Source organism: Pholis gunnellus, assembly GCF_910591455.1.
Source record: "Pholis gunnellus genome assembly, chromosome: 9".
Lineage (NCBI taxonomy): Eukaryota > Metazoa > Chordata > Actinopteri > Perciformes > Pholidae > Pholis > Pholis gunnellus.
In genome coordinates, this window is record NC_136535.1 from 12,078,080 (window position 1) to 12,090,904 (window position 12,825).

At 42.4% G+C, this 12,825-nt stretch overlaps 1 protein-coding gene across 1 annotated transcript in view; it reads right to left on the reverse strand.

The window, feature by feature from the left end:
• Nucleotides 1-4,770: 4,770 nt before the first annotated feature.
• igsf9ba (immunoglobulin superfamily, member 9Ba) overlaps nt 4,771-12,825 on the reverse strand; it is a gene marked incomplete at both ends in the record, with an annotated part of 50,525 nt that continues 42,470 nt past the window's right edge. The window contains 7 exons of the mRNA XM_079166529.1: nt 4,771-4,973; nt 5,061-5,191; nt 8,810-10,429; nt 11,152-11,238; nt 12,077-12,122; nt 12,365-12,526; nt 12,658-12,742. Coding sequence (XP_079022655.1) covers nt 4,771-4,973; nt 5,061-5,191; nt 8,810-10,429; nt 11,152-11,238; nt 12,077-12,122; nt 12,365-12,526; nt 12,658-12,742 — 2,334 coding nt within the window. The remainder of the gene's footprint in view (nt 4,974-5,060; nt 5,192-8,809; nt 10,430-11,151; nt 11,239-12,076; nt 12,123-12,364; nt 12,527-12,657; nt 12,743-12,825) is intronic.

Below are 12,825 nucleotides of genomic sequence, written 5' to 3' on the forward strand. Positions count from 1 at the left end.
GCATGTAAAGCCTTTTTCTGCTCTAAATTAAGATGCATTTGTCTTATTTAAGACTAAATTCAAAGGATACTTGTGATTTTTAAGTGTAAAACTGATGTTGAAAACTAGCACTATATATCATGGGCTGATGTTAGTGTGTCCTAGAATAATCCCCCCCGCCCCCACCCACCCACACACACACACACACACACACTATCTTCCCCACTCTCTACAACACCTACACCGTGTGTCCGAGCATATGAACTACACCTTCTTCCCAGAGAGGATCAGAGGCGCTTCAAGAACACAAAACCACATGAAAAATAAAATCTCTTTTGATTTTTTTATTATATCAAAATACAAAAATTTGAGAGGAAAATTTCATATGGGACTAAGCATTTGAAATGATATGGTTACATGAATACAACACTGCTTTCATATTCTCATAGACATGCCATATACAGAGCATAGATCATGTGCCAGGCCCATGTCTACGTCGTGATGAGCCACCAGGAGTGAGCCTGTGCGTTTTTCCCTATAAAGGCTTTGGATGGCGACTGTCACTACATATCCAGGCCAGTTGGTTACAGGCCAGAGTGTTTTTACATTATAGTTCGTTCAGGTTTCTGTTTACTCAATAAAGCAACGAGATCCATGGCAGTTGAACATGAAGAGTGAGTAAGACATGATCTCGGACGATACAGAATTCACTGTGACAGCAGTGGCAAACGAGAGAGAAAGTAATACAAATATTATACATAAGGCTTTGGTACAGCACCATACAGTATGAGTTAATTGCTTACAAAAAGTTAAGTGAAGCGTAATACCTGATGCAGTGACAGAACAGAATGACAAGTCTGAAAATTGACAGGTAAAAAAAGAAAGAAACATCAGGTTATCACTTTAAAACAGAGTAAAAAGTAAAAAAAAATGTTTTGAAATATTTACATATGAACATTGTAGACAACTTAAAGAACACTATGGAGACAAATCATGTACAAAAAAACAACATATGGTACAGAATGTAAACATGTGATGTACAGCACAGAGTTCAGTGGATGAAAATGAAAGGAAATGTAGTAAATTTTCTTCCTTTTTAAGCACTACTTGGTTTGCTTGAGTATGAGCATTAGCTAAAAACAGTCAACGATGTAGTGCTTATTGTAGCCTACGATAATAATACATTCTAGTTTCTCAGTGCTGGTACACATGAAAAAACAGAGAACATAGAAAATACTACATATTTCTATTTTCCGTCCAATAACAACCAGCTCGGATGTCCATGAATGATTGCTAAATAGGCGTTTTTCTTTTTTTTGTATTGTCACTACATGCAAGATTAATACAATAAAAAATCAAATCAGTTCTAAGTATCATCCTACCAGCACCTACTGATGCACTAAAAGCTGTAATCAGAAAAATTGAAAAATAAAATAAAAAATTGAAATAAAAATTGAGCTAACAGTACGTCCAAAGCAGCCCTCTTAAACACTGTACATGTTTCTGTTGAATATGCAAAAAAGAGCCCGGAAGACGACGTCCATTCGTTCAAACTCACGGAGAGGATGTATGAGCGTTCACAATACCTTTCTACCAGGAGAATCAGCAATAAATACAAATGTGATCAGATGACTATTCATGGCCAAACTGTACAGTACTAGTAGGAAGTCTACCGTCAAAAAGGTGGTGGGATGACGTGAGACGGTTGCGCCCCTGCAATAGTGTGCTTGACAAACAGTGCCGTTAACCGAAGATGCTAGACCTACAGGAAGTGTGTAGAAAAATTCCCCTCGTGACCTGACGATGCTCTCAGATTCCCTCCCATGTGTCCTGTTGTTGTGTACTAATCTAAACCAGGTTATGTTTCTCCTTTTAGGCTGGGTTAATATTCTTAATATCATCACAAATATGCTTTAGAGAGGGTACCTTGGAAGCACAGACAGACATTGCAAACACACTATAGAAAACAGGTCATCTTGAGTTCATTTGAATGTCACAGGTCTCTATTATTGGAGGTTATACTATTTTTCCAGTATTTGCTATCACTGTCATCACATCATGATACTGTTATGACGAGGACCTAGAGTGTCTACCGGAGCTAGTTTAGTTGCTCAAACACACAGGGCCGAAAGAGTTGCTCATGGAAACAGAAAAACGAAAACATCTTCAGACCTCTATTCTACAGCACCACAAAGTTAAACATAGCACCAAGTCGTAATGTTGAAAGCAACTATGCCCTAACACACTTTTCTTTATCAAACTAATGTAAACACAACTTCCTCCACAGCACGTATTGTATATTGACTATAGCATGTCTGTGACTCTTAGAAACAAGTTTCCTTCAGTGTATTTGCTTTGGACACCTGAAGGCGAACGATCTGGAGTGAATCTACACGTGTGCTCATGAACGGGCAAAATACAGTATTACTTTGTTCCAGGAATATTATTATAGAGGGCAACATACTTCTGCTTCTAAAGCTTTTTCCAATGGGCATTCACGTACTATACATCAGAGAAAATACTACTTAACTTGTGCAGCCAGCGGGCTATGGCAATAATACATTGTACGGTAACATTAAGGTTTCTTCTCTTCTCAGATAAAATAATGTCTGCTAAAGTATGACAAATGAGGCACCTTAAAATGTTTTAGAAACATTATCCACTTAAAACCGTACTGTAAGCAAATACTTTGATATATAATCTAATTTATTTTTCCTTGGGATCCTCCCCCGTCTTTTTACACATCCTCATACAAGAACGTCTTCCTGTAAAACATGGTTTGATTTATCTTTACAAATACAATACATACCATGTACAGTACATAACAAATATAGATTTTTTTTTTTTACTCGTATCTTACATGTAACCAATTTTCTAAAGTAGAATATTTTGCACTTTGACGCTCACTTTCAGGCAATCATCACTCTCTCACTTGTCAAAAGAGATTTCAGTAAGCAGACATTGAGTCGATTCATTCACGTGGATATTTTGATGGAAATATATCTGATTTGTCTTTGAGTGATTGAACTAGCATTAGCAGTAAAAGGGAATCAGTTGTTTTTGGAGCCGTCAGAAGAAAGGGAGCTTGGCTCAGAACCTGTGCGGGCCCGTTATTACCGCATACAGGGAAAAAAAACAGAGAAGTTAAACAATTTTGACTTAAATGTGCCAACTGGACATCTCACCAAATCGCAGCTGCACTATAAACAACGTAATGGGTCATTCAATGTACTGTGACATCGGGACATTCATTTCCTGTACAGCAAAACATACATTCATTATCGGTTAGTGTCGAAAAATTAACAAACACACAGAGAAGTAGCTAGCAAGTAATATACAGTTGTTAAAGATAAACAGTCAGGGTGGCCATTGTTTGAATATATCCCGTTGCTTGTTAACAGCTTCATGAAGCAATCGCATTCTCCTCGAACAGCTGTTGTTAAACATTAACATCCTTACTCTACTGGTTTGCTCTTTCCGCATGACAACTCATGCACAGTACTTCTGTACTTTTCCGCTGAAGTCATATTCATTGGATTTATTTGCCTTTTTTTAAATCTAAACTTCTGTAGTTCTTATTTGTGTGGGTATTCTGGTTCTGTCCTATTACTTGGATATACACAGTCGTAGCAGGTAGCCATTTAACATATAAATGAAAAGAAAAACAAGAGTTATGCATCCTCTGTAGCATTTTCTCTCATGTGTCCTTGGCAGAGAAAGTAAAAACACATAATATTGGAGTCCTTCACTCCCCCCGCCCCAGCCAGAATAGACAAATATGAGAAGGCGAAGGAAAAGGCAGTTTATGTTAGTAAAAACAAGAGAAAAGGCAAAAAAGGCACCTCTAGACGTGCCACGTTTCACAAATTATTCCTTAATAATGAATTACATACAACAGTACACTTCACAATTCATCACCCTGTTCTTCTAACCCTACAAGTCCAACCTCTGGTGAGCGTGGAAGTCCCAAATTATTTTGGGAGCTCTCATGAAGGATCTTAATCTTGATACGGTGCTATAATGAGAGATGTAAACTCACTGAGCCATCAAGCACTACAACTAAGACAGTTCTCTAAGGGTTGGCATTGGATCATAGGTGAAAATAAACACAAAATGCCAGCTACTACTGAGAGTAAAAAGCTTCTTAAATCAGATAAAGATAGGCCATATTATCCGTTTGAATGAGTGTGATAAAAACCTTTTTGTTCATACGTTGTATGTAAAAAGGTCAAGTCCGTACAGTATACCACAAAAATTACAGCAACTCTGCGTTTACTCTGAGGTATATTTTGTGGTAAGAACCCTGTGTTTAAATACTGACACTATTTGTATTGTAGGAAAGGTAGACTCATGTCCATGTCCGAGGACGCACCAGGCTTCACAGTACACGATATCACTGGAAAAACCTAAAGATATGGACCCCTCAATGACCAGTGAGTGAAAAATCTTTAACGTGTTGTGACATACTCAACCAACACATTTTTATTACTTCAGGAGGAAGCTTAATTCCCTTGTTTTTACTATTTATATACATTATATATTTTCAGAGCATTTTCAAGTGAAATTCTTCCGAGACAAGTAGTGGTGGACAACTCAGAAGAGCCATTGTTCTTGTCTTGGAATAAGATTTCCAACCCGCCGAGTATTCAGAAGGATGTTTCCCACTCCCCAAACACTGATGAGCTTTTGGAGATTATGAGAAATGCATTAGCTAGAGACCGGGGTGGAGCAGGGAGGGCTGAGGTGGGGTTAGTATAGTAGTCGAATCCGATGGCTTGGTGTGCCCAAGGGTCAGCGAAGAGTCCCATAATTTGGGCCCTCGGAGTCTGCACTGGCCAATATGCCTGTCTGGTCCTCCTCAGACTGCCTGCGGTGCAGGAAGGAGGTCAAATAGATATAGGGGTTCTTCTTGTTTTGTCTTTTCCTCTTTCTGTGGAGATCCTGACCCTCTTGGGGTGTCTGAGATTGCTGCTGGGTCTGAGAGGGACACACACCTGAAAGGGAGGCAGAGAGAATAGCACAGGAGTAACACACCACCCACATATTTTGAGATTAATCCCTTCTCAAACCGTCAAACGAACCTGTTCTCCTTCCGGAGGTTGTGTTGTTATTGTTGTTGGCAGCCACTCCCTTGGCTTTAGTAATACAGTGGTGTAGCAGTGCTGGTAAGCTCTCAGACCCGGCAGGATCACTAGACGCACCTAGAGGTTCCCTGAGAAGAAGAGAGACAGCACAGCATGCGTTGTTCTGCATTAATCCGACCGTCGTGTTCGGTCCCGCCTCAGACGTGAAAAGACAGAATGGCACTTTGCATTGCTATTTCCAATATCGTATTGTATGATTTGATGAGCTTGTGTACTTCTACTGAGAGCCCTTTCACTAAGATGATGAATTTCCACTTTCTATCCGCAGTGATGGATGATAAAAAAGTTAGACTCAAAGGAAACAGGAAGTGAGAGAAAGTATAGTTGAATAGTTGACATAAGGTGGAGTTGGTGAACTTATTTGGCTTTTTTAGTTTCTTCTGAAACAATCATTACATTAAAGACCCAGTCCGAGATTTATGGTAAACTACACTAAGGGTAAAGTGTTCGAGATGCAAAAGTTATTTTAGGTCCCGTGACTGTAATTCAAAATCAGGGGCATCAGGGGTTGACACAATTATTTCAACTACTGTGCTCCCTCAGGTTTGGGTCTTTAAATAGTGACTGCTTCAGAAATACTCTTTGCTGTATAAAACTCATAAAATGAAAATAATTTGTGGAACTTCCCGTAGCAATAAAGTCTGGGATTATCCTTTAAATGTCTCCCAATACCACTATATTTAGCATACAGTAGAGCATTTCTCTAACAGTTTAATAAGTGTGTTACGATGAAGTGTGTGTTTTAAAACTGAAAATAAACGTCTCTTTTTAAACCCCCGAATCCCTATTTTCATTTCATGAGTGATACATGCTAAGTTTAATGAAAAAGAATCAATGTATAATTAAAGTTAAAGTAGCTTCATTGTCATAGTATGCCGTTTTACCTCATACTGAATACTCGGTTTTGTTGTCCATCTCTCATAGAAAGATGCAATAAAAATTGAATTAACCTCACCAACTCTTAACATTTAAGTTCATGAGGCTCACTGTTGGCTCAACATCTCTGCCTTTTCAAAAACTGAGCATAAACAGCTTCAAAACTTGGCTTAATGTTGCATTAAGTCAAGTTGTTGTGCCAAACATGTAATGTTTCAAAAGGCATAGGAACACAAAGCTTTAGAGATGCTTGTCCATCACTTGTCGCTGTGGAGAGAGAGATTGAGAGCCGTTAGCAGAGAGGGGGAGGCAAATGTGAGAAACAGTCCTGGACAGATAGAGAATATTTCCATTGTCACATGAGCTGTGTGCAGATGCCACAGTGTGTTAAATATAGTACATTTCCATAGACATGAACACTGTACGGCACACTTTCATAAACATGAACACTGCGTACAGAGGCTTCACCATGCTGACGGGAGGAGATGGCAGGAAGAGGAAATGGCCGTTAAAGAACAAGTCACATGACAGGAAGAGGAAATGGCCATTAAAAAACAGTCACATGACAGAAAAACGAAAGCACTAAGGACAACAAATGTGACAAAGAATTTAGTTTGAGAATCGTTGTTATTTGTTTGGTCGTAGAAAGAAGTTTAGAGAATGCATGCATGGCATTTTGCACATGAAACAAAGCTTTAAAGGGGAATACTCCAGTCTATCATTCATGTGCATCCTCTATTGATTCAAGGCTTCTTTTTTTGTGTGCAGGGAAACATGTCTGTATTCAAAAGACAATCCAAAGACAAAAATGCTTCTCCACAGTCCAAAACTGCTCCTCGTGCTTGCTCACAAGCCTAATTACTGCGGCCTACGCCACAGCAGGCTTACTGTGCCTGGGAAGAGTATTGACAAATGTGTCCTGCAGTCATTATTACCATTAGTTATACTTCACTTGAATCCAGCACAGAGGCACAACCCAAAGCAATTCCCCTTTAAAGGAGAGAGTGATTAGAGCCCTCCCCCTGCTGACCCCTCCCCTCTCAGACATGGGTCCGACCCTTACCTATTGCGGCGGAGGGGACCGGGTCACAACGCTGCCCAGATAGCTGAGATCAATCAAAAACAAATCACGTAAGACCCTTACCCTCTATAAAGCAGCAGCCCTATAAGCTACCTTCCCTTTAAGGCCAGTGATGGTGCAGGAGCGAGTCTCTGCTGCGTCATGGCTTTAGCTACTGTATGTAGCTTCTAGGGGTGTGAGGTGGGTGTGAGGGGGCGCAGGAATGTGTGCAGTAAAGAAATAACTGTGGGGGCATAAAAGTATATGAGTCTCAGCTTAGTTTTTATGTAGGTGTAAAAGCATGAAACCTCCTGCGTAATGTCTGACTGCCAATCTGTGTACGGGGGAACTGATCTATCAGATTATTGCGGGAAATAATCCCTTCTTTCTTCATGAGTTTTTATCCTTATACAGTTGGTACCAATTTCTAATAAGACACACTTTATAAAGGCTTTCTTCATGGTTAATAAATCACATACATGTTAAATTATAAGCCATAATTTCGACTTGTTTATCTTCCTCCAGCATGACACTTGATTTGTCTTTTATTCTGATTCTCTGAAAAAGTGCTGCAGAGCATTTCTACTAAAATGTATTTATCAACAACTTACAGTGTAACTGAGTTATACTGGATATTAATAACTTAGCATTTTGTATGCAGGACTTTTGAGTTTTTCTACACTGTGGTGGTACCGTTACTTTTAAGTGAAAGATCTAAGTCCACCGTCACTGAACAGCAGACTTGAAATACTGTACGCACCCTCTATTAATGATTTATTAACATCTTTAAATTCTGTGCAGATGACTTACCAACTTTTTCTGTTTGCTTTTTGGCAAGTGAGAAATTCACTAACTTCAGTAATGATCTTTTAACATTTCTAACCACAGATCTGTTGGATTCTCACCCTTTATTAATTACTTTTAAAACCTTTGTTAACAACTTGACAGCTATAGAGATTTTTCACAAACTGGCAACCCAAAATTTGCTCTTATTAATTGGTTATAACTTTTCTATAAAGAATTAGTAAAGAATAAATTAACCATCAATAAAGCCTATTTGTTGCAGCATATAAATGCGTAATAAAGAGTAGATTGTCAGAAAGTGGCACCTTTGTTTTGTATAAAATATAGTGTAATAGCAATTATGTAAAATGTTCATCAAATACACAGTTAATAGTTCAAGTTGAGCATGAAAACGACTTTTGCTAGTGATGCACACTAAGTTATGTCACACATTTGTTTTACTTTCATTCTTTCAATAATTGATCCGAATAATTGATTGATCAAATTTAATATATATCCAGCAAAAATAATATATATACTGCAGTTAAAAATGGGGGACAGAAAAAATTGCCACAGTTTTAAAAACAGTAAACTTGAGGGTTTCTTGAGCCTAAAGCTTAATGTTCCTATGTCATTATTTTAACTTCAATTTGTATTGTGATGAATATTTTATTGGAGAACTGATGAGCTATAAAGTGATAAAGACAATAATACATTATCTTAAATTGAAATTGTGTTTTCACATGCTATCAAGTTTAGTTTATGAACTGATACAATGTGTGCTAAATGCAATTACATGCATTCTGCATATTAAAGTACAATATGCATCATAATTATTCCAAAATGGAAACATCAATGTAAAACTGTGGGTAATAATCGAGGAAATTTGGAATAGAGAGCAGACGAGGAGAAGAATCTCCCCTTTAAATAAATATGTGACTATTCTCTACTGGAATGGATCACCTACCCTGAGGCTGATATCTGGAGCTGAGAGGGCTCTGAGGGCAGCATCTCCTCCTCTGTCCTTCTCTGGGATGGCCTCTGCCCGAAAACATCCCTGCCCTCCAGAGGGGGAGAGGGAGACTGGGAGGGGTAACTGGCTGCAGTGGAGGCATAGGACATGTGGGCGTGGTAACTGGGGCTGGGTTGCCTGCCGCCCTGGCTCTGAGTGGGAGAGGTGGACAGGGAGGACCTCCGGGAGAAACTGACAGTGGCCGAGGGCTGCAGGGTGATTTCGTGCATCTCCAGAGACCGAGAGGTGCGGAGGATGCTGGGGCGCGGAGGGGGCCGCACTAGAATATCTGGGGAACCCGGCTGGGTGCTAAGGGGGCTTTGGGAGAGTGGAGAGAGGCGGGAGGGCTGGAGTACTAGCGGGGGTAGGCTGGGGTCTGCCCGGCGGCCCGCCCTCGGGCTGAGCCAGGACTGAGGGCTACTACTGGGGGCTGTGCTTGAGCTCCCTGCACGAACTGCCGGGTCAGGGTAAGGCAACACTGGTACACCCACACCGTGGGCCGTGTGTCTGAGTTGGCCGAGACTCTGGGCCTGTTGCATAGCTAATCGCCTAACCGGAGGCCCCAGGGGCCTGTCTCTGCCTGGGGGAGCCACAGGGACCTCCAGCTGCAGGAGTCCGGGGCTTATTTGATCCTTTAAGGAATGGAGGTGCAGGCGGCTCTGGGGGTGAGAGTGAGGAGGGTATGGGGGTGGATCAGGTAGGTCCTGGGGAGGATGTAAGGAATGGTGAGGTGGGTATATGAACCGCGGACCCTCTAGACCCAGGAAGGGTAACTCATGAGGCTGCCAGCTTTCAGGAGAGCGAGGAGGGCTGTGTGTGTGAGACAGAGAATGGCCAGAGGCAGTGTACTGATGGTGCTCCATCTCTCCACTCTCCTCAGGGATGGAGGGGTAACCAAAGGGCCCCTCGGCAGTGCCTGGTGGGGAGGACAGAGCAGAGCTACGCGGGCTGATGTCAGGCATGTAGAATGGTGGTGGAATCCCTGATTCAATGCGACTGCCTAGATACCCATAGAATGGGCCCTGGGGAAAGCCCCTGTAGCGGGAGGCCGGGGCCTGCCCTGAGGCGTGAAGTGCACTGCCCTCTGCAAAGCTCATACCTTCCATGGCCCTGTGTAGGCGGGGGCTGTAGTTGGGGGGCTGCGTTGACTCCAGGCTGGAGGACGTTGGGGAGAGCTGGGGCCGCAGCGTGGGCATGATGGGCGGCAGAGGCCCGGGGTCAAAATCATTCTCCTCATCAGACTGCCGGAACTCGGGGTACATGTCAGACTCCTCTGCGAAGGGGAAGCCGTGGATGCGGCGGGGCGGTGGGCTCTCCATGATGAAGCGACCATCGGGGCCGCGGCTTATCAGCTCAATGGGCGTGGTGACCTCTGCCTCATACTTGGACACGCTGTATTTCTTGCTGGCTATGGCACGCTTGGTTTTCTTGTAGAAGGAGAGCTCTTTGTCTCGTTCTCTCTGAGGGCTGGGCAGCTTCCTGACATAGAGGCCTGGGCCGTGGGAACCATCTGAAGAATAAGAGCGGGGCCGAGATGGCGGAGAGCTCTCTGGACTTATCTTCCCCGATGACAACCTGATAAAAGAAATGCAGACACAAGGCAGTCGCTTAGTTTAACAAATACCAGATGACACCCGAAGGGACCGTGCGTAAAGTTTTTCTTTAAAACAAACAAAAAATCTCTGATGCTGTAAATCAATAGGCATGACTGTGGTTTCATTCTTAAGCTCAACAGACGACACAACACGAAGCCAAAGCACTCTATCAAGGCAGCCATAATGAACTGCATTATGATAATGACCAGTTAATGGCGGCGGCAGCATTCTGATAGGACAGCAGCTAATGAACCAAGCCAGAATGACAGGATGAGAGGAGAACCAACGACACAACCATGACAACCGTATCACAGATCTATTGAATCTACTACTTGAGCAGAAGTGAGACCAATTTCCATATGCTGCACCAAATGGTGATGTGAGGGAAGCAGATGACATCTAACCAGGCCTCATTTGCCCACACCAGGAGCAGCATAGTCGACACTTACTGGGTCAGTGAATGCATCAGGTAGACATACATTATTAAGAGTGCATATACACAGTACTTAACTGTACATGCAGCTGAGCTAATGCATTTTAATCCCTGTATATGGTGCATGGAAATCTGTGCATGCAAATAGACCAGTGGTAGGCCTCACTACAACAAATTGTCATTTGATCATTTCTATGCAATGCATTAACCATGCAGCCAAGCCAGTGCAGTGCAGCACACTCTGTATTTTAGTGCAGGCAGGCACTCACAGGGGGCTGGCGGGCGGGGGCAAGAAACTGCTCCTGGCAGGCTCGTCCCAGCAGGGCTCTACCCCTGGCAAGGGGGTGAGAGGAGGCCTGCGTTGAGAGACAAACGACATGGGCCTGGTTCATACTTGACTATGCCACTTGCAGGAAGGACTACATGTGAACTCCCTGACCTGCCTGGACCATTTCGTAAAGAATATACAAAGATATCTGATACTGACGGTTTACCAAAAGTCTCAGGCAGAAATAAACATTTATTCTGGAATGGGATTTACACAGATTATTGTCACAAATGAGCGTCTTTTGAGATTGAAATGCAATCATACACGTACACAAGATTTACAGACAGACAGACAAATACACACATGTAGCGGATACTGTACATTAAATGTGCAGCTAAACAAAAGAATAGCATTATTACACACTTGGAATCATGCAGAAAGCAGACAGCGCTTGAGGTTAAAGAACACAGATGGATCAAAAATCAATACACATACTGCAGCTTGGGCACTCTGGGTAATGTGCTTAAAATGCTGACTTGGCTGCTTCGAACTTTCTTTAAATCGGCCCACGATCCGCTAGAGGCTGCTACTGTACATGTTCTTCCACACCCTTCAAGTAGCCCGGAAATATAACCAATGCTGTTTTTAAATCATCCACCTGCGCTCTGAACGTCTTAGCTAACATACCATCTCGTATCATATTACGTCTTGTCCAAATGCACAGGCGGAAGCATGCTGTGTGTAATAATCTGCTATACTAACAAGGCTTTAAAAAGATTCTGTATTTCCAGTTGCTCTACTGTTAAAACGAATGCCTTCTCACAGCATGCATGGGAAGAGAGATTACGTAAAAGGTGCATTAGACGATGCACAGTAGTAGCCACCTCTGGCAGACTGCAGACTGCGCTGGCAATGACTTTACTTACGGTGACTCAATGCTTTTCCTGAAGTGTGTCACCGACAAGGGAGGATCTGAGAGGACAAAGACATTTACATTTAGCATTTCCTCTGTTGAATAGTACAAGCAGAAGTCAGACACATGGACGGATTATGAGAGAACAGGACCCTGGGACGAGTAATCGCCCCCCCCCCCATCAAGACTCATTTAATTGACTTTCTAAAAATAAATATTCACCCCAGTAGGCCAATGCAGTAATCCATCCATAATCAAACATGTAATACTACAATTATTACATGTTACATGTAATACCCACCTGGTTTACGCTTGAGTTTGCGACGGTGTTGCTTATTGACAAAGCAAGCTGCTAGAGTGCTGAACAGGACTGCCGCTGCCAGAAAACAGATAGTCGCCACAACCCCCGCCACCACCGGCCGTGCCAGCCCCTCATCAGGCAACTCTGCAGGGGGGAAGGGATCTGATGGGGCAAACAAGTGGGTGAAAGGGAGAAGTTACGAACACAAAACTCGCATATCTATCCCTAACGAGGGCCAAGCATCTCTGTGTGTAGTTTGTAATGTTTCTTTGTAAAAAAAATAAATAACTGACCCGTGCTAGACACTCCCACTACGTTGCTGCTCTCACTGATCAGGTCATCCATGACAGCCATCACTCGAAATTCATACCAGGACTCCTGTGAGAGAGACACAACAGACACACTCTTCTTATGGCCGTCTCATGCACTGATTTTTGTTCATAGCTGAGTAGATCATGCTC